Genomic DNA, 20669 nt, shown 5'->3' with positions numbered 1-20669 from the left:
AGTCCCTGCAAGCAAAGACTCGACTCGACTCCCTGCTCAAAAGACGTGACTCGACTCGACTCCCAGCTCAAAAGACGTGACTCGACTTGTCATGCAAAAAAGTCTCCATCTGACTCTGGTTAAAAATCTCATAAAATGCTTTATTTTTAAATTATCAACACAGTTGTATCAAGTCTGCAAGTTCTTGCGTGCGCTTTAAATAGAGTCAGTCCGCTGCCACGTTTGTAGCCTACTTTAAATTACTTTACGATTTCAGCTTGACTGCCTTTAAGTAAGATGACATTGGCTGCAGCTCTGTTGTTGTTTTTTTTATACACAAATAGTTACTTGATTTGAAAAACATCATGAACCATACAAGCAACTTCTTACACTACTTGGTTTGATTAAATGAGTAGTACACAACAAAATATGAAAGCTGAACATTCATTTCAACAAAGAACAACAACTACCTAGTCTAAGTTTAATTAATCGTTTTTGTAATCTACCAGCGGCTTATGTTGCATACACATCGTAGATAATAGTGCAGACCGTGGGTAAAACCAATGTTCTAGTTGGTGTGCGTATTTTTATTTATTATTATATTATTTTTTTTAATCAATTTCGTCCTTCTGGTGTCCTCCCCTTTTATTTTTATTTTTTTAAATAACATTTAAATGCAAAATCGTAACAAAATATGTATATAGGTTTTTATTTATTTATTATTTGTTCTGCGGTTGCCTTTAATTAATTTTTCTGCACGTACTACCGTACTACTTTGTATATGATGTAGAATACGTGAATGTAATGTACGTACAATACTATTTCAAATAAACGTGTTATGATTTTGAATGTGCGGTTCTCAAGGACGGTATTATTGTCATTGCTTGCGCCCCGGCTTTCTTTACAAATTAAGAACTGGTCAGAACTAATGACTCGAAGTGACTCGAGCCAGATTGGTGACTCGACTCGAGTCGAGCTTGGTATGTCACATTTTGTTTTATCTTTTCAGTTTTTCGTTAGTATATGGAAAACTACAAAGCATTATGTAATTCAGTATGTATAACTTAAAATTATTCAGCAGGTTTCATTTGACTTTATGAAGCACAATGAGTTATTTCTATAGGGTGATGCAAAACCATTGGCCATAGCTGTGCCTGCATGTTTGCATTTCCCACAGTTTTGAAGGTTTTCAATTTAGCAGTCTATTTAATAATTTGTAGTTTGTCTGTCCTCCAGATCACTGAGCCTTCACTGGACCTCAATAGCTCCTTCCACCGAAGCTCTGCAAGCCTGGTGAGACATTTGCAGCCACATTAGAGACATCAGATGTTGAAAGAATAAGGGCCCAGTTTTGATCACAGAGAAAGGCACTAACACAGATATAAAAGTTGTTAGTGCCTGATGACTGTGCCTGCGAAGTGATTGTAGGACCATGTTTTTAATGCTTGAGCTACTGCCAGATGTCAGCCTCATTCAGGGTGTGGCCTCATTAACATGTTGATGTGAGTTATTTTGAAACACAAAGGTTTGCCTTTGTGTTTCAAACTAACCTCCTCTGAGCAGATCTTATTAAAGAGCAATCGCTGGCCCAAGGTATTGAACACAGTATAAAACAGAAACTTGTGAAGGATACAAGAGGAGACAACAGAGAAACAACTAACAAGAAACTCAAGGTAAAACAATTTATTATTTGTTTTAATTTAAAAAAAGCCTGCCAAAAACAGTGTTAATTACAGGTATAACAAAAAAGCCAGTTTATCAAATAGTTTAATACCATGCATGTGGAGAGTAAGCACAGAAAAATAAAAACAAGTTGCTTATTTAAGTGACTACAGTATTTGTAATATAAATTGGTTCAGGACCCTGACCAGTTGTAAGCATTGTCTTCCTCAATTGCTATTCAGCAGTTTATTTAGCAGGTTGATTTGCCCAATGTACCACTGCTGCCGATGGGACCAAAGTTTTCTTACTATGATGGAAAATGCCTGTGACATACTGTAATAACAAAATAAATGTTTTGAAAATATATCACTGTGATCATTTTTTAGGTTTTAGCACAATGACCTGGAGTTTCTTACATGTCCCCAGTATTGCTACACTGAATGTATAAAGCATGTCTGCAACACAGCTTGTGGGATGCACACCTTACCTGCAGTACTGTACAGGCACTGCTCTTTCTTGACACACTTCAATGCTGCTCTGGTTGCAAACAAACTCAAATGTTTCTGTAAAATCATGCCATATACCTGAGTGAAGTCATTTATTGCAAAGCAGTTTATTTGACAGGTGTTGGGGTTCAGGAGCTCAGCACAGCTGCTGCAGGGGTTCGGTGGGTGAAGTGACAAGATGCCAGCACTGCAGGCATCCTTTTAAAGGTTCCCCATGATACACATGTAATAAAGCACAGTTAAACCATGGTAAAGAATAGGTAAGCATTGTACAGAATAACAAGGTATGGTAAAGCATATTCACAAACATGGCAAACCAGGATAAATGATGGTAAATGCATAGTGTAACCATGGCAAAAGCATGGGGGTGAAACTGCAAACATAAGGGCAGGCAACAGTTGTTGGGTATCTCTACAACTACCAGTGGAGAAGTGGCTGTATCTAAGGGCATCCGGTTCAGAAGTTCATAAACTAAGAGATCAATTCTACGTGCAAAAGTACACTGAAGTGTTTTTGTGTTGAACAGTTTCCTGGGCTTAGTGAAACCACACAGTTCCTGTTAATTGCGTACAACCCCTCCCCCCTCCCTATGTAGTCTGTGAGTTTGAACAGCACTGTGGTTAACACACACACAAGTACAGAGATGAGGTTTCTGAGTAGGACTTTATTAACCCTTCAAATATGCTGTTGAAGAAGCTAGGTCACTGTTTAATTGCTTCTTTATTTCAGAATTTTTTTTACATTTCTTTAACAATAAACGCATATATGAGGGGGTGCTATATTATATATTAATTGATATAGCTACAGATATAGATACAGATATAGGGCTGAGCATCCTACTGGAAGAATACTACCAAGTTTTTTATATTATAATTACAGATGCTGCTAGCAGGAGGCAATGTTTTGTCTCGCAGACCATATTCCAATGTACAGCTGCGGCCAAAATATTTGCAGCACCTAGAATTTTAGGATTTAAGGTTTTTCAAAAACAATATGAGCATAATGTAGATCTTTTATTTAACATCATATAATCAACAAAACTACACAATGAATAAGCACAAAAGTCTACCAGAAGCCATAGTAGCAGTACAGCATTTCATGTTAGATTTTGAAATATCACTTTTTAAAATTTTTTATTTTCTGTGGGTTTTTTTTCGTTAAGTATATGGGAAAACTACCAAGCGGTATGTAATTCAATATGTTAACATAACATTATTCAGCAGGTTTCATTCGACTTTCTGAAGCAAAATGAGTTAATTTTATAGGATGATGCAAAAGTGTTGGCCATACTTGTGCAGTGGAAGTGACCAAAAAATCAAAAGTACTAGCGGAAGGTGATTCCAGCTGGATGCTCTAGCAGCATAGAAGTTTCACCCATTCCGAGTTTCACTACAAGCTTGATTAGCCACAATGTATAGGTAAAAAGCTCAGGTGAGTCTTATTAACTCATAGTAAAATCAGGAATGGATCAAACTGCTATGCAACAGAGTCTTATTTCCATCCTTGCTGTCACTCCCTGCAGTTACCGGCACTCACTATATTTTATTTATTGTCAGTTTTGGCGGTTGTATCAAACTACAAATGCATTAATAATGTATTCGTTTATCAACCGTGATTAGATCACAAATGTAATTTATGGGGAAATCGTATGATTATGTTTATTAATGGTGTAGGTTGACATTGGCAGCACAGCTCATTCGAGAGATAACACCCCCTACAGATGGTGTAGTTGTCCACCTTTTGTGGAACTAATGTCCTGCACAATTTAAATGCTTTATAGGACAATGAAAATTGAGTTCTAGGGCGGTGAACATCTGTGTATGAGGGCACTTTAAAAATCTCTGAAGTGTGTAATAATCCTTGTTGGAGTTCTGTATGGGTTTACTAATCTTTTTCTGTAATATAAAGTTTGGATTGGAGGTCTGGTCGTCCCTGGATAATCCCATGTTCCTGGTAATTTCTGGCATCATAACAATGCACACATCCTTTTACCTGGGAATGAGGAACCATCACAGTGTATCTTCGTTATTACTCAGAGTCCCCTCCCCAGGCTGGGAGGCGAGTCAGCAGGGCATAGTATAAAAACCTGCACTGCTCATAGGAAGCAACTGCTGCAGAGGAAACTGTTACTGAGGGGAGACGCAAACAGCAGCTGTGAGGTGCGAGTGGAGAAGGTGAGAGGGAGTTGTACTATTAACATTTATAATGGTCTCACTACTAGGAAACTAGCTGGGGGCTAACTGGCAGGCAGGACTGACTGGGATTACTGAAAAACACAGCCGTAAATTTACTGTGCAAGAATCTAATTTCAGTGTTGATCTAGCCTAGCCTTATTCAGTACACAGCATTTCAGTATTCAAGCATCTCTGGGTGTGATTGGGTGGGAGTTTGTATCTCAAAGTGTGTGAATGCCTACAAAGTGTTTTTAAGGGGCACTTGATTGTTAACAACTTGCTTTCAAACAAAAAACATGTTTTTTTAATGCTCCACAAAAATGACTGTGGCGTTGTTTTTAAGATGTACTTCCCTTTTCACTGCTCTTTTGTCATTTGTGCTTGGGAGGGGAATCTTTTTTACTGCCACTTTGCTTTGGGTCGCATTTGCACTTGTCGATTATGCATCCCTATAACAGTAATGACTACTGAACAGTGCAAAACCAGAATTCACAGCTGTATGTATTTCCATACAGTGACACATTTACACAACTAATCAGAGGAGGAGTGCCAACAGAAATAAAACACCACATTTCCGCATTTGAACTAAGAAAAGATCAGCTATCAACCCTTTGATTTACAAACTATAAATTGAGATGTAAATGTTGAATATAAAAAATGTGAATATAGTTTTGCCATGAAAAAAGAAATGCAGAGAAGTTTATGTAAAAGTTGAAGTTGTTTGTTCAGGAATAACACTAGACCTTTTAAAATGTGTTTAGAAAAATAAATAAATTGGGTTCCCGAGTGTCTCCCCTGGTAAAAGCATGGCTGTGTGGTGTGCAGGGGGAGTCATACAGTCAAGGGAGCGCAGGTTCGTGTCCTGGGTGTGCAAAGTTGCCGGTCTTCGCTGGCGATTCTGGAGGATGTGGCGCTTTGGCTCTGGTACTCCTAAAGGTTAGGGAGGCAAAACCAGAAGGGACTGTTTCTCCTCATCACACTACAGCGCACCCTACCGGCCAGGCGCCTAGTGAGCTCAGAGCGGACACCTGCAGGGCTGGCCCTTGCTCTCTCGAGGTCGGTAGCTCGCTGACTTCCGCTCTTGTTTTCCTAAGCTGTGTGGGGAATTGCTGCGGTGATGGGGAACAAATAATTGGACATTTTAAATTTTTTAAACAATAAAGAAATAACGCCCACCATGTGCACGTGGAAAATGTAAGTTTAACAAACAGGCCGATGCCTCTACAGCCCCCTAGTTTACGATACATTCAATAACTCATGGTAAAGAATTTCTTCATCCTGTTTCCTATTTCACAACTGATTTGGCACATACCGATGAATGCAAGTGTGTCATTCTGACAGGTCTCCTCCCCCAGGCTCTGACACTCTCACTAAAGAATGCTCTTGACAGGTTTCATCACAACTCAACATGCTGTTTCGTAGATATATGCACAACTCAAATGTGGGGTATAAAAAGGACAAGCCATATTAAGATGCAATACAAAAAACAGCCAAATTAAAAAAAGATTACAACCAGGACGTAAAACCTGCACATAGAATTTTTTGTGGATCAATTCGGTCATGAGGCAGAATTCTTAAAAAACACACACAGCACACAGACTTATGACATTACAAAGGGGTCCTGGTCCACCGTTGTTTCCCTAGGGCCGGAGATACACAAGCTATTTTTATTGTCAGTTCTAGTTGACGACAGAAAATTGTCAATTTAGTTGCTGAAAATAGAGCAGTGGTCTAATTTAGCAACTTGACTGCCAATCAGAAATTCGATTAGTGACACACGGTCGATTTTTATTGTCAATTTGAGTTGCCAAGAAAAAATTGCTTGTGTATCTAGATATGCAATTTTCTTTTTTAGTTTCAGGACTACAGATTATAGATTATTAGAAATCTTTGGAAACTGTATGTGTAAATGAACAGTTAAAAACAATTTCAAATATAGACTTAAAATGTGATATCAATGTATTCTCTAGTTTATATCTTTCACAAATCTGTAACATGCACTAAAAGGTTTTTGCATGCAGAACTAAAACAAGTTTGTAACCGTAATAAAATACTTGCCAGATCCATTCTACAAGTTAATAGCTATTAATCTGAAACAGAGTTTACCTGTAGGCTACTTCTAGGGACTTGGAATAATTATTGAACATGCACGCACACACACGTAATATGTACACACATATTAACCAACATTTGTCTTGTGTTTAATTTGCAGAATCACAGAGACATGGCAGGTAAGAATCTCAATAATATGATTGATATGATTTGCATGAATTACCACTTTTGCTAAAACTCTGAAATTGATTCAATTGAATGCTGAGCCAGTGATTAAGAGTTTCATTCAGTTTTGTGTTTCATAGCAGTGGCAAACATTATTCTTTTTATTAATCCTGTATCTGTATCACACATTTTATATATAAAATTAGCCTTTTTCTTCTTACTATAATTTACAAACCATTTTTCTGGCTGTTCTTTCGATAAAAAAAATTATTTCCGCTCACCTCCTTAATAATTTTCTAGACAACAGCCACTGCCTGCGAGCTGACTGACACTGTCTGTCAGGAAACAGAATGCAGGGCGGAAGTTGCAACTAGGATCGTCATGGTGACAAGCGGTAATTAAGCAACAGTGGGTGTGTTAAATAACTCAACCCCCCAGTCAGAGCAGCTCAGAAAGAACCAGCTTGGTTACTCTTTGATTTACCTCAGTTCATCATGGTGGTTCCTTATTACCGTTGAGCCTATGGCCAAACACAGATGTTCATGAAAAATGGGACATAGATGGGACAACTACCCAAAAGCTGGACAAAAGTACGTTTTTACTAAACCTGTGGGGACACCAGGACGTACTCCCTAAAAAGGGGACTGTCCCGGGAAAATCGGGACGGTTGGTAGCTTTATGTATAAATGCTGTAGTGTTTATACAGTAAGATGTGTGCAGTGTAAGGTTATTTATCCAATATTTTTTCCATATACATATAAATGTTGCATACATGTAGCCTCCTCCATATTAATGTTGTAATAACAGCACACATGGAGGGATTCTCATTTTTCATTGGTTAAAAAAAATCCCCAATATTTTTTTAAACACGTTTACTCCAAAAGTTGAAACGTTTATGAAATTGAACAGAATCTAACATCCTTGTCAGCAATGCGTGACGCTGTGTGTGCTTCCCAGGCAAAAACTTCGACTGCGAGTTCCTGGCTGCCCACAACACCTACAGGCAGCTGCACGGAGCCGAGCCTCTGAGACTCAACCGGGCACTGTGCAAGTCTGCTCAGAGCTGGGCAGAACACATGTTGGCAATTAAGACTATGAAGCACAGCTCCACCAGCAACGGGGAGAACCTGTACTACGCATGGAGCTCCGCCTCCAACAACATTGCTGGTATTAAACCCTTCAGAGCTAGGAGCATTGTGTTATTCACCCAGCATTCAGACAGCCATGCTACCACCACATGTTATACACATTGTATCATCAATTAAAACACTATGCACACAGTATGATCAATTAAAACACTGCACACCGTATCATCAATTAAAACACTACACACCGTATCATCAATTAAAACACTGCACACAGTATCATCAATTAAAACACTACACACCGTATCATCAATTAAAACACTGCACACAGTATCATCAATTAAAACACTACACACAGTATCATCAATTAAAACACTGCACACAGTATCATCAATTAAAACACTACACACCGTATCATCAATTAAAACACTGCACACAGTATCATCAATTAAAACACTGCACACAGTATCATCAATTAAAACACTATGCACACCATATCATCAATTAAAACACTACACACCATATCATCAATTAAAACACTACACACCATATCATCAATTAAACGCTATGCATACAGCAGCATCAATTAAAACACTACACACCATATCATCATTTAAACACTATGCACACAACAGCATCAATTAAAACACTATGCACACCATATCATCAATTAAAACACTATGCACACCATATCATCAATTAAACACTATGCACACAACAGCATCAATTAAAACACTACACACCATATCATCAATTAAACGCTATGCATACAGCAGCATCAATTAAAACACTATGCACACCATATCATCAATTAAAACACTATGCACACCATATCATCAATTAAACACTATGCACACTGTATCATCAATTAAACACTATGCACACAACAGCATCAATTAAAACACTACACACCATATCATCAATTAAACGCTATGCATACAGCAGCATCAATTAAAACACTATGCACACCATATCATCAATTAAAACACTATGCACACCATATCATCAATTAAACACTATGCACACTGTATCATCAATTAAAACACTATGCACACCATATCATCAATTAAAACACTACACACCATATCATCATTTAAACACTATGCACACAACATCATCAATTAAAACACTACACACCATATCATCAATTAAACACTATGCACACCATATCATCAATTAAAACACTATGCACACCATATCATCAATTAAACACTATGCACACTGTATCATCAATTAAACACTATGCACACTGTATCATCAATTAAAACACTATGCACACCATATCATCAATTAAAACACTATGCACACCATATCATCAATTAAACACTATGCACACTGTATCATCAATTAAAACACTATGCACACAACAGCATCAATTAAAACACTACACACCATATCATCAATTAAACGCTATGCATACAGCAGCATCAATTAAAACACTACACACCATATCATCATTTAAACACTATGCACACTGTATCATCAATTAAAACACTATGCACACCATATCATCAATTAAAACACTACACACCATATCATCATTTAAACACTATGCACACAACATCATCAATTAAAACACTACACACCATATCATCAATTAAAACACTGCACACAGTATCATCAATTAAACGCTATGCATACAGCAGCATCATTTAAACACTATGCACACTGTATCATCAATTAAAACACTACACACCATATCATCAATTAAACACTATGCACACTGTATCATCAATTAAAACACTATGCACACAACATCATCAATTAAAACACTACACACCATATCATCAATTAAACGCTATGCATACAGCAGCATCAATTAAAACACTATGCACACCATATCATCATTTAAACACTATGCACACAACAGCATCAATTAAAACACTACACACCATATCATCAATTAAACGCTATGCATACAGCAGCATCAATTAAAACACTACACACCATATCATCATTTAAACACTATGCATACAGCAGCATCAATTAGCATCAGCTATTGTGCAAAACAGGTATGATTTATGGAATTATTTTGTTAGCTACAATTACAATAAATGCTGGCAGTGTTCCATGAAAAAAAACATCTTTAAACACCAAGATTGCCCCCACATTGGCAAAGCTCACGCTGTGTGTTTGGGGTCTCTTTGGCACTGTGTCTTTGTCTGCTGACTTCTCCAGCTCACTGTGGCTCTGTTTGCAGGGAGTAAGGCTGTGGACTCCTGGTACAGTGAGATTAAAGACTACAGCTTCAGCAACCCTGGCTTTGGAAGCAACACAGGTAAGGGGGAAAATAAGAAAGAGCCACTCGCTTCCATCTGCATACTGGAATGGAGCTAAAAACCCAACTCACTTTTCAAGGCAGCAGTGTGTTAGATTCCTCACTTTAATGACGTAGAAGAGAAATGGACGCCCCTGATAAAACTTTACCTCTGTAAATTTTGCACAAAATCTGGTGGTTATAGCATATATTATTGCACCCCAACAGTTCTTCAAACATGTCATATATATATATATATATATATATGATTCATTCTCGTGTGCATTAGATGTTTAGTAAGTAATGTTAGTTAAATCTGAGCATGTGGCCATGGTATTAGAAATGTTTGTCCTCTATTTTTGACTGGTGAAGGTTTTTGTAGATACAAGGTTTTCGAGATTTTTCAAATTCATATTTTAACTCATTTGAACAAGCTGACTTTTATCTAGTACTTGTCATTTAATATAAATATTTGTGTACATTTAAATGACCCCGCGATACAAGGGATTAGAATGGGAAACCCTGTTGGCTGGAGATGGGTATTTTGCGACGTCTCCACAAACTCATTTGGTCAGCTGCCGTGTCAGAATTTTACAGTGATGTGCTGTCTGTGTTGTACCGGAGTTATAATCCACTGACTGAATATAAATTGGGATGATTTTGACTTCTGTGGTAAGTGTTGTGGTATTCACTGAGTGTAGGATGGCCGAAGAAGTATAGTGTGAGGTTAAAGAAGGTCGGACTACAGATGTCACAAGGGAATATTTATTAAGCAGCAAATCAAAATTAACAAAACACAACGGTCGGACCCTAATGTTGGGCTACCCGGCTTGCAGTCTCAGAAATCAAAGAAACTAAAAGTTCATCAAATAATAACACAACTGTGTAGCTGAGACTGTACTTCCTAGACTTGCCACTGGGAGCTCGACCCATGGATCACCACAAAGGTAAGTAAAGTTATTGTTGTTTTAGTTCACTGTTTGTAGCCTTGCTTAAGGTTAACTGGCTTCTTCCTTTTCCAGGTTCCATTGTTTTTTGTTTTCAGTATCTACTACATGTAGTACTCTTGGAACTGACTTCCTGGTTCTCTTCCTCAGACTAACGCAGCTCCATTTAAATTTACCTCCAGCTTTCCCAGCTATCAGTTCTCCTGTCTGCGCTAACACTTGTGGGAGATGTAGTCTTTTCTCCCCACTTGAAGCAACATTTTTTTATGCCAAACACCAATGTCTGCATTTGTTTATATATAATACTGTTTCTTATATATATACAGTATATAATACCATTTCTTAACAGTGGCAAATTATTTTACTACACTTACAGACAGCAACACTAGAAATACCCCACCTGTTTCTAGTGTTCTTCTCTGTTTACAAATCTCTATTTGTGTTTACTGCAACATTACAACATTGATGAAAAGGGAGCGTTTTTACAGAGAAACCTTACCTTGCTTTTCTGTTGTATCACAGTATGGATGTGCTCGCCGCTAACGCAGTGACGTGATGCAACATGGGTGTAAACGGTCAGCTGGGGATTGCTTTGCAAACAAGTTTTAAGTCGAATCCAGCATACATAAATTAATTCTCACCTTCACGTTAGGTAGTCCAAGACTAGTGCTAATTGAGGGCGTGTTTATGCATTCAATGCATTATAACCTAACTACAGTGTGTTTCTCAACTTACTAAGAGTTGGGTGCCTGTGGCAAAGCGCCCCGCCCCTGTGTGCATTTGTGTTCTGTGTTGTATGTTGCGTGTGTAAATGTTGGTGTATAGATTGGTACACGGGATATAAACGGGTCTGTGTTTCACGTGTGTTTAAAGTGTATAATTATATTTAGGCACGAGGATGGCACATCACTTCACGTGCAGATAAAATGTGTATAATGTGTGGCACGGGGTTGCACGTAATGAATTCACGTGCTGGGATTCAAGTGAGTAATTAATTAGTAATTGAATCCCAGCACAACAGTATATATAGATGCACAGTTTCACTCAGTCGTGGTTGGTGTTCGGTGAGTGGAGAACGGGAGAGAGAGGAGAAACTAAAAAGTGAAAGAAAGAAAGAACGTAAATACTGCTTTACTCACCGTGTCTGTTCGTCCCTGTTTGTTAGTGTGTGTTCGTTTTTTGTTTGTCTCTTTATTTTGGCGCAAGTGCCGTGTCCAGTGTTTTTTGTGTTTCAAACCTTTTATTTTCTGTTTATTAAATGCTGAGCGCGATCACGCGCCCATCTTATACCAAACCACATCTCTCTGTGTATTCCTTTTCTGGTCTGACGCCACCCACTCTGGCCGTCTTTGTGACAGTGCCCCCTCTGTTTGCCACAGGTCACTTCACCCAAGTGGTGTGGAAGAGCTCAACAGAACTGGGAGTGGGGAAGGCCACTGATGGGAATACAGTGTACGTGGTGGGGCACTACAGCCCTGCAGGGAACATAACCAACCCGGGGTACTTCCAGAGCAATGTCCTGCCTCCTGGGGCTTCCGGTAACCTAGGTAACTCTGACTCCTCCAGGTCCCCTCTGCTGTGCTTGCAGGGAGGGAGACTGTAGACTGTGTGTAGTCTGTGTGAGCTGTCTCATGACTCCTCCAGGTCCCCTCTGCTGTGCTTGCAGGGAGGGAGACTGTAGACTGTGTGTCATCTGTGTGAGCTGTCTCATGACTCCTCCAGGTCCCCTCTGCTGTGCTTGCAGGGAGGGAGACTGTAGACTGTGTGTAGTCTGTGTGAGCTGTCTCATGACTCCTCCAGGTCCCCTCTGCTGTGCTTGCAGGGAGGGAGACTGTAGACTGTGTGTAGTCTGTGTGAGCTGTCTCATGACTCCTCCAGCTCCCCTCTGCTCTGCTTGCAGGGAGGAAGACTGTGGACTCTTCGAGCAGTAAGCGTGGTGAAGACCCCAGATTTAGCTGCCCTCCACAGAGAGGCGCTACAGGTGAGAAGCAGGTGCAGTGCTGGTCTATTCTAATGAGTCTTCAGTCCAAAACGTCTTTGGATTGCTTAGTGGGTGTAAACCCTACACTTCTGAACTTTAACACTGTAACGTGTTCAAGGTGCCCATGTGTTGCTGCACCTATTGAAAACCCGTGTCCTCCTGTTACTATTATAAAACATCAGAAACTTTAAATTTTAATACACAGGACTGGCATACATTCACTCGAATAGATCCATGAATGCGATGGCTTATCTAGCCGATGTCAGTTTAGTTACTGGTAAGACATTGTCCGTTAGGTGTCCATGGGTGGCATTGTAGTTACACAGATTCTTGACGACTGCCAGTGTCTGAAAAAATCCAGAGAAGCATATACAAACAATGTAGTGATGTGTAAACTGCTACCACCACCTAGGTGGTGTAGGAGAATGACGGAAGCACTCGGTATGACTATTGTCAGAAATGATGTTCAGTTTTCATTGCCTAAAACACAATACAAGTTGCGTTTCCTAAACTGATAAGTATGCTATGCAGTATGAAATTCCTTGGTAAACATGGGAATAATCTTTCTGCTTACACTGTTAGTAGTTCTACGTTTTCATGTACTGTAGCTCTCGCTTTGAAACTACAGTCGTGGTAGGGGATGAATATCAATGACCTGCTTGTTAAAAAAGGAAATACTTACGAAAAGGATTAAAATGACAACACAACATTAATGAAGGGACCTGCAGGTTAATAGTCATATTTAACTGGAATCTGCAAAATTCTGTACGGGGTAGAAATGGGTTATCAGGTAAAGGGAGAAAACAGATCCATACCTGGTGTGCTGTTGTGCTTCAGCAGGTGATGTCACGGAGGGCTTGTGGAAGTGTCTGAAGGAGCTGTCTGTGGGGAAGCCCTCTGCTGGGGGTGTGATCTACACTGTGGGGCAGGAGAGCCCAGCCAAGAACCCGACCAGCTGTGGATACCCCCTGAACCCCACCCTGCAGTGGCCTGGAGCCTCAGGTAACCATCCCACACTGCATTATGGGAGGTTTAGGGTCATACGCTGAGTGGGTAATAAATGAGAGAATAGTCTCATTAGAGGGATGGACCATGTAGCTGCAGCCGTATTGTTGATGTCGGGGTTGAAGGTCTCACTGTAGCACACCTGTCACAATACTAGAGCACACCATCCCCCAAGGTAACTGAGCTGTGATGGGACCAGTTCAGCTCACCGGGCGGTCTGCCTAAGATAACAGCCAGTAATGCCCTCAGTAGCTGTGTCTTCTCCAATGACTCCAGTCACTCAGTTAAAAGGAGAACGCAGTCTGGCTTTAATGTTCCTCTTATTGCAGGAAGAGCCTGCTCACCCTCAGGCGGAGCTGGGTTCGAGGCAGAGGCCCTGGAAGCTCACAACATGTACCGGCAGCAGCACGGAGCCCCCCCACTGCGTCTCAGCGCTCAACTCTCTCGAGAGGCACAGAAATGGGCCAGTCAGCTGCTGTCCATGCGCGCCCTGCAACACAGCGACACCGACCACGGGGAGAACATCTGGTGCCGGACCAGCTCTGTGATAATGCCGGTCTCGGGTCAGCACTGCACTCTTTGCTCTTCACAGCACGGTCTAGTTCACATGAGAGTTCAGGCTTTTTAATGTGTTTATTTTATGTTCAGGAAAGGAGGTGGTGGAGGCATGGTACAAAGAGATCAAGGACTACGATTTCAACAGACCAGGGTTCCAGAAGAACACAGGTACTTCTAGGGGTTCCAAGGGTTCTACAATTGTTGTACAGACCAGGGTTCCAGAAGAACATAGGGTGCATAACTGAGAGGCTCAGTGCAAATTATTCCGCTCACTCGGATCACTGATGAAATCTGCTCTGCAGCGCTCCGAACTTTTTAGGGGGGAGCGGGACTGAGCATGTCGTTATGTGGGTTCTTTCACTGAGCTGCTCTGAGCGGTTCACTTACTTATTGCACCCACAGGTTGTTCTAGGAAGGTCTAAGGGTTCTAGAATGACTGTACAGACCAGGGTTCCAAAACAACATAGTGGGTGCGTTAAGTGAAAGAAGCTCAGTGAAAGAACCAACTTAACGGCATGCTCAGTTCCACACTACTCAGTTACTTAACACACCCAGTTACTTCTAGGAGGATCTAAGACTTACTGTACAGACCAGAGTTCCAGAACAACACAGGTACTTCTTGGAGGGTCTAAGGGTTCTAGAATTACTGTTCATCAGTTTACTCCTCTGTAGTTCAAGGACCAGTGACCAGGTTTTCACCAAGTTCTGTTTTTAATAACCTTTTGAAGGCGTGCCAGTAACTTTACAACACCTATATTTTCAGAATCTTTCATTTCTTACCTGTTTCATTACCCTATGTGTGTTTGATAAATCTCCCTCTAATCTAGTTCTTCTTAGATCATTTACTAGTCTGACTATAGTTAACCAGTCTTAGGTATGCCCCTGAGAACTTCAGATTGAATTTATTAATTTTCTCTCCTATAATTGTTTTTTTAAACGTTCAGTGTGAAATAACTAAGAGAAATGTACTCCTAACATCCCGGACCTCTCCTCTCCTCTCCTCTCCTCTCCTCCTCTCCTCTCTTCTCCACTCCTCTCTCTCCTCTCCCCTCCTCCTCCCTCCTCTCTCCTCTCCTCTTCTCTCCTCCTCTCTTCTCTCCTCTCCTCTCCCCTCCTCCTCTCTCCTCTCCCCTCCTCCTCCCTCCTCTTTCTTCTTCTCTTCTCTCCACTACTCTCCTCTCCTCTCCCCTCCTCCTCTCTCCTCTCCTTTCCTTTCCTCTCCTCTCCTCACCTTTCCTCTCCAGGTCACTTCTCTCAGGTGGTATGGAGAGACTCCCGGGAGCTGGGCATTGCCTTGGCGACAGACTCCGGGCTGGCGATTGCGGTGGCGCGATACGAACCCGGTGGTAACATCACCAACCCCGGGTACTTTCAGAAGAACGTGCTGCCCAAGGGGGCACTGCCACCAGGGAGGGATCCAGACCTCCAGTGCAAGATTCAGACACAGACTGTGAGAGTGATGGTGAACAAGCCAGAGACTGTAAGAGTGATGGTGAACAAGCCAGAGACTGTGAGAGTGACAGGAGCCTGCAGCTCTTCCAGTGTCCAAGGTGAGCGACGCACATTATATTTAGGGTCGGTAGAAATTCTCGTAAAAGCCCTTCATTTTTCATTTCAATATTTGCCATTTTCCATTTCATGAAAACCTGTCTTCCTTTTCAATTCCATTTTCATAAGTAAGCATTTACATGACTATTTTGTATCATTATTTAGCACAAGTGAGATCCTGGGGACATAGGGGGGTGTCAGTCTGTCTGTACATCCGTCCATCTGTATCTCACACATCTGGAAAATCGCTTATCAAATTGTGATTAAATACTGAATTGCTAATTCGTATTCTATACTAGTATGTAATACTGTTGCTATGTGTCATGGTAATTTTGTCATCATCCTGATAGCTCTAATTTTGAATTTACAGCAGTGGCGGGGAATTTATGTCACACTTGTTTTAACAAATAGATAGTGCTATTTTATACAATACAATACAATTCATGGCCTAAATGCCACTAAAAAGTCAATTTTTCAGCTTTGGAAATCACCCGATACAACCCTGGCCCACTCTTGGTGTTGCGTGTTCAGAGATATTGTTAATTTACGGTGGAACACAGCCAGGCTGAATGGGCGAGACCAGCAAGGGTAGAGGCATGGAGTTCAGTCTCTGAATAGGCGAGACCAGCGAGGGTAGAGGCATGGAGTTCACTCTCTGAATGGGCGAGACCAGCGAGGGTAGAGGCATGGAGTTCACTCTCTGAATGGGCGAGACCAGCGAGGGTAGAGGCATGGAGTTCACTCTCTGAATGGGCGAGACCAGCGAGGGTAGAGGCATGGAGTTCACTCTCTGAATGGGCGAGACCAGTGAGGGTAGAGGCATGGAGTTCACTGTCTGAATGGGCGAGACAAGCGAGGGTAGAGGCATGGAGTTCACTCTCTGAATGGGCGAGACAAGCGAGGGTAGAGGCATGGAATTCACTCTCTGAATGGGCGAGACCAGCGAGGGTACAGCCGTGGAGTTCACTCTCTGCTGCCCTGGCTATACTGGTTTATATCATTTCCTCTTTTATTTTTTATTTATGTTTTCATTTTGTGCAAGCTCTGCTTCTTCTCTATGTAGTTTTGTACATCTGTATGATTCCAAATGTATTAAATACAATTCACTGCCATTTACTGCATCCCAGTATTACTGTATTGCAGATTTTTCCTGCTTTGGCTATGCATCTCTCATTGTTTATGGCTTTTAATGAGAGATGTGTAGCCATGTAAAGACAGGTCTGGGCAAATCATTTGGAAAACTGAAAGTCGACTCGATAATTACAAAACCCTAAAGCATCAACCCAGCAGTATTTTTAAAACCTTGGTTTAAATCAGCACTCGGATATCCGTTATCCAGATATGCGTCAGTCGCGTTTTACTGCCCTAGTATTAAGAATAAAATCAGTCCCCATTATATATATGTAACAAATGAATGCATTTACCCGTCACACACAATTTCCGACTCCGCCCACGTTTTAAGACCCGGCCCAATCGCTGATGCATAGTTCACACACCCCAGTCTCTGTAAGTCGCCTTGGATAAAGGCATCTGCTAAATAAACAAATAATATTTTAAAACACAGTGCTTTTAGTTATCTATTTTTGACATTGTATATTTTTTGTGTTCCGTGAAAAAACGGACAGCGGTTGGAACGGGCCAAAATGAAATAATCAGATATGCTTTACACTCGTTTAACCGTCACTGAAGTCAAACCTTTATAGGGTCGGATATGTGAGTGCTGACTCTATCACTTCCTTAAGATAAGTCTTTTTTACATTACTATACAAGGTGTATTTGTAATGTCCACTGTAAAGCAGTGCTCTGCTGTCCATTATTGCTTGTTGTGTTCTGCAGACAGGGAGTCAGAGCAGTTCTCACGCGACCTGCTCAAGAAGCTGAATGACAAGAGGCAGCAGCATGGGGCAGGGCCTCTCAGGATCAGCCCCGCCCTCTCGAATGAGGCAAAGGAATGGGCAGAACATCTGATCCGGAAGAGAGTCATTCAGAACCGCCCTGGAGACCATGGACAGAGCCTGTGGTACCAGACCGGCACCAGCACTGAAAATCCTTCAGGTAATACAGCAGCAAAGTGACCCTAGTGGTAGCAGCATACATGAAAGGACCAGCACAGTGCCCACATGTGGTAATAGCATGCATGTGCAATGCAGTACCAGCACCGTGCCCACTTGTGGTAATAGCATCATGTGCAATTCAGTACCAGCACAGTGCCCACTAGTGATAATATCATGCATGTGTAAATCAAGACCAGCACAGTGCCAACTGGGGGTTATAGCATATAGCATGCATGTGAAGGACAGGGCAGCTAAGTGCCCACTATTGGTAATAGCATGCATGTGCAGGACAAGTCCAGCAACGTGCCCCCTAGAGGTTATAGCATGCGTGTGCAATACAGTTCCAGAAGAGTGCCCCTAGCCTAAAGCCTGGTAAATATTGAGCAGAAACAACAATACAGAATTATTGGAGCACTCATAGAGATATTAAACAGGTAAGAAATCAAATATTACGAGAATGTAGATGATACACTAGGTGCCCCTGCTGTCTATAGCTACTGTACTTAACATGCAATACCTTCTATCATGCTGTTCTTATTTTGCTTTTATTTTTCTTGCAGGATGTGAAGTGGCAGAGTCCTGGTATTCAGAATACAGTAAATATGATTTCAGCTCCCCTGGATTTCAGAGAGGAGCCGGTAAGTCCCCCCAGCACAACTCAATACACCACAGTGTAGAGTGAAGCAGTGTAAAGGGTCCCTGTCTGTCTCTCCTAATGGAACCGTGCTTCTCTGCAGGGAACTTCTCTCAGATGGTGTGGAGGTGCTCGTCAGAGGTGGGAATCGGATTGGCGACGGACCGCCGCGGAATGTTCATTGCCGTCGCGCTCTATGATCCCCCCGGAAACATTGACAACCGGAGCTACTTCAGAGACAACGTCCTGCCCAGGGGCTCTCGAAAGAGCTAGCTTCACAGGTCTTTTGTAGAGTCCTTCACTGTGGAGTTCCTTAAAGCAGTCTTTAAAACAGTCCATAAAGCAGTCTTTAAAACAGCCCATAAGGCTTTGTAAACAGAGCCCACTGTGTGGAATGTTTTTTAATGGATAAGCAGTCGTGTTTTTTAGATGGACAGTTGTATGTGTTCTGGATTGCTGTGTATGCAGTTTTTACATTTTGTTCGTCTTGTAATTTAGCTAACATGGATTGATTAAATTTGTTGTCTGTGTCTTTCAGTGCACAGCTCTGACTGTTTAATACATTGTTTTATATAATTCTTATTGAGTTTAAATAATATGTGAATGTTTTTTATACCATAGCTGATGTTTTAAATTCGGTTTTATTATAATATGTGACTGTATTGTGTGGAATTTGTGAGTAACTTGTGGTAAGCATTACCCTTGCCTGTATAAATGAATAAATACAAAAAGAGACACCCCATTGTGCATGTGTGCTGCCTCCTGCCTCCTCACTGAAGCAACACAGTCAACAGGGTATAAGACCACCGCAGGACTGATTCACCTGTCATAGCACTGTCAACAGTGTGTACACCGCGGGACTGATTCACCCGTCATAGCACTGTCAACAGTGTGTACACCATGGGACTGATTCACCTGCCATAGCACTGTCAACAGTGTGTACACCATGGGACTGATTCACCTGCCATAGCACTGTCAACAGTGTGTACACCATGGGACTGATTCACCTGCCATAGCACTGCCAACATTGTGTATACCGCGGGACTGATTCACCTGCCATAGCACTGCCAACAGTGTGTACACCATGGGACTGATTCACCCGTCATAGCACTGTCAACAGTGTGTACACCGCGGGACTGATTCACCCGTCATAGCACTGTCAACAGTGTGTACACCATGGGACTGATTCACCTGCCATAGCACTGTCAACAGTGTGTACACCATGGGACTGATTCACCAGCCATAGCACTGTCAACAGTGTGTACACCATGGGACTGATTCACCTGCCATAGCACTGTCAACAGTTTGTACACCATGGGACTGATTCACCCGTCATAGCACTGTCAACAGTGTGTACACCATAGGACTGATTCACCTGCCATAGCACTGTCAACAAGGTATAGGACCATCGCAGGACTGATTCACCTGCCATAGCACTGTCAACAGTGTGTACACCATGGGACTGATTCACCCGTCATAGCACTGTCAACAGTGTGTATACCATGGCTGATTCACCTGCCATAGCACTGTCAATAGGCCAGCCACTAATTCAATGATACAGGTAGCAAAGTTTGTTCTCATGGGAGGGAAACTTGCCAGAGAATCACATATAGTGTAATAATATATTTATCCAGGGCCTGGCATGAATGATCCTCTATTTCTGGGCTTTGGGCGCAACACATTTTTCTTAAGGCGGTGACAGCAAACGGAGGACCGACTGAAAGGCGAACACCTTTAACAGTCAGTCACGTGAATAACTTGTTTTTATCTAGAAAAGTAGAATTGTGTAGTTTTCATTAATACGTGTTCCCGAGTAGACGATACAGCTATATTCGAGTTGTTACAGTACATAGTAAGAAAATAAAATAAAATACATTTGCAGCAAGTTTCAATACTTTGTGTTTCTTGAATAGTTGGGGGGAGCCATAACCCGTGCATCTTTTAAATAGCCTGTAATATTATTAGGGCATTTGGATATGCTCCGAGTTGTAATTCAATACAAAGGCTAGTTATAAAACAAATTGGAATCCCGTTCAAATAGAAACAAGCATAACACAGACGT

The 20669-nt window shown here is 41.4% G+C and overlaps 1 protein-coding gene and 1 long non-coding RNA gene across 6 annotated transcripts; one reads left to right on the top strand and one right to left on the bottom strand.

The window, feature by feature from the left end:
* Positions 1–1734: 1734 nt before the first annotated feature.
* Positions 1735–11571, bottom strand: LOC131738167 (uncharacterized). Its single transcript, XR_009329706.1, has 3 exons — positions 11327–11571; positions 2226–2345; positions 1735–1974 (listed from the first exon to the last, which is right to left on the bottom strand). It is a non-coding gene; the product is annotated as an uncharacterized LOC131738167 (long non-coding RNA).
* LOC117412703 (uncharacterized) lies at positions 4199–19344 on the top strand. Of its 5 annotated transcripts, none has more exons than XM_034021253.3 (14): positions 4233–4321; positions 6534–6552; positions 6839–6932; positions 7496–7705; positions 9824–9901; positions 12207–12374; positions 12728–12808; positions 13649–13810; positions 14143–14376; positions 14462–14539; positions 15616–15921; positions 17756–17974; positions 18534–18611; positions 18711–19344. In XM_034021253.3, the coding sequence occupies exons 3-14, from the start codon at positions 6920–6922 to the stop codon at positions 18878–18880; spliced, it is 1797 nt and encodes a 598-aa protein (XP_033877144.3). In that variant the 5' UTR covers positions 4233–4321; positions 6534–6552; positions 6839–6919; the 3' UTR covers positions 18881–19344. The 5 variants fall into 5 exon arrangements, with proteins under 5 accessions (XP_033877152.3, XP_033877144.3, XP_033877142.3 ...); XM_034021251.3 differs by having other exon boundaries at positions 13646–13810; XM_059032038.1 differs by lacking the exon at positions 4233–4321 and adding an exon at positions 5264–5377 and having other exon boundaries at positions 13646–13810.
* Positions 19345–20669: the final 1325 nt, after the last annotated feature.

Source organism: Acipenser ruthenus, chromosome 10 (assembly GCF_902713425.1).
Source record: "Acipenser ruthenus chromosome 10, fAciRut3.2 maternal haplotype, whole genome shotgun sequence".
In the NCBI taxonomy this organism is placed as follows: Eukaryota; Metazoa; Chordata; class Actinopteri; order Acipenseriformes; family Acipenseridae; genus Acipenser; species Acipenser ruthenus.
Note: the sequence above shows the minus strand (reverse complement) of the source record. Positions and strands in the feature narration are given on the sequence as shown.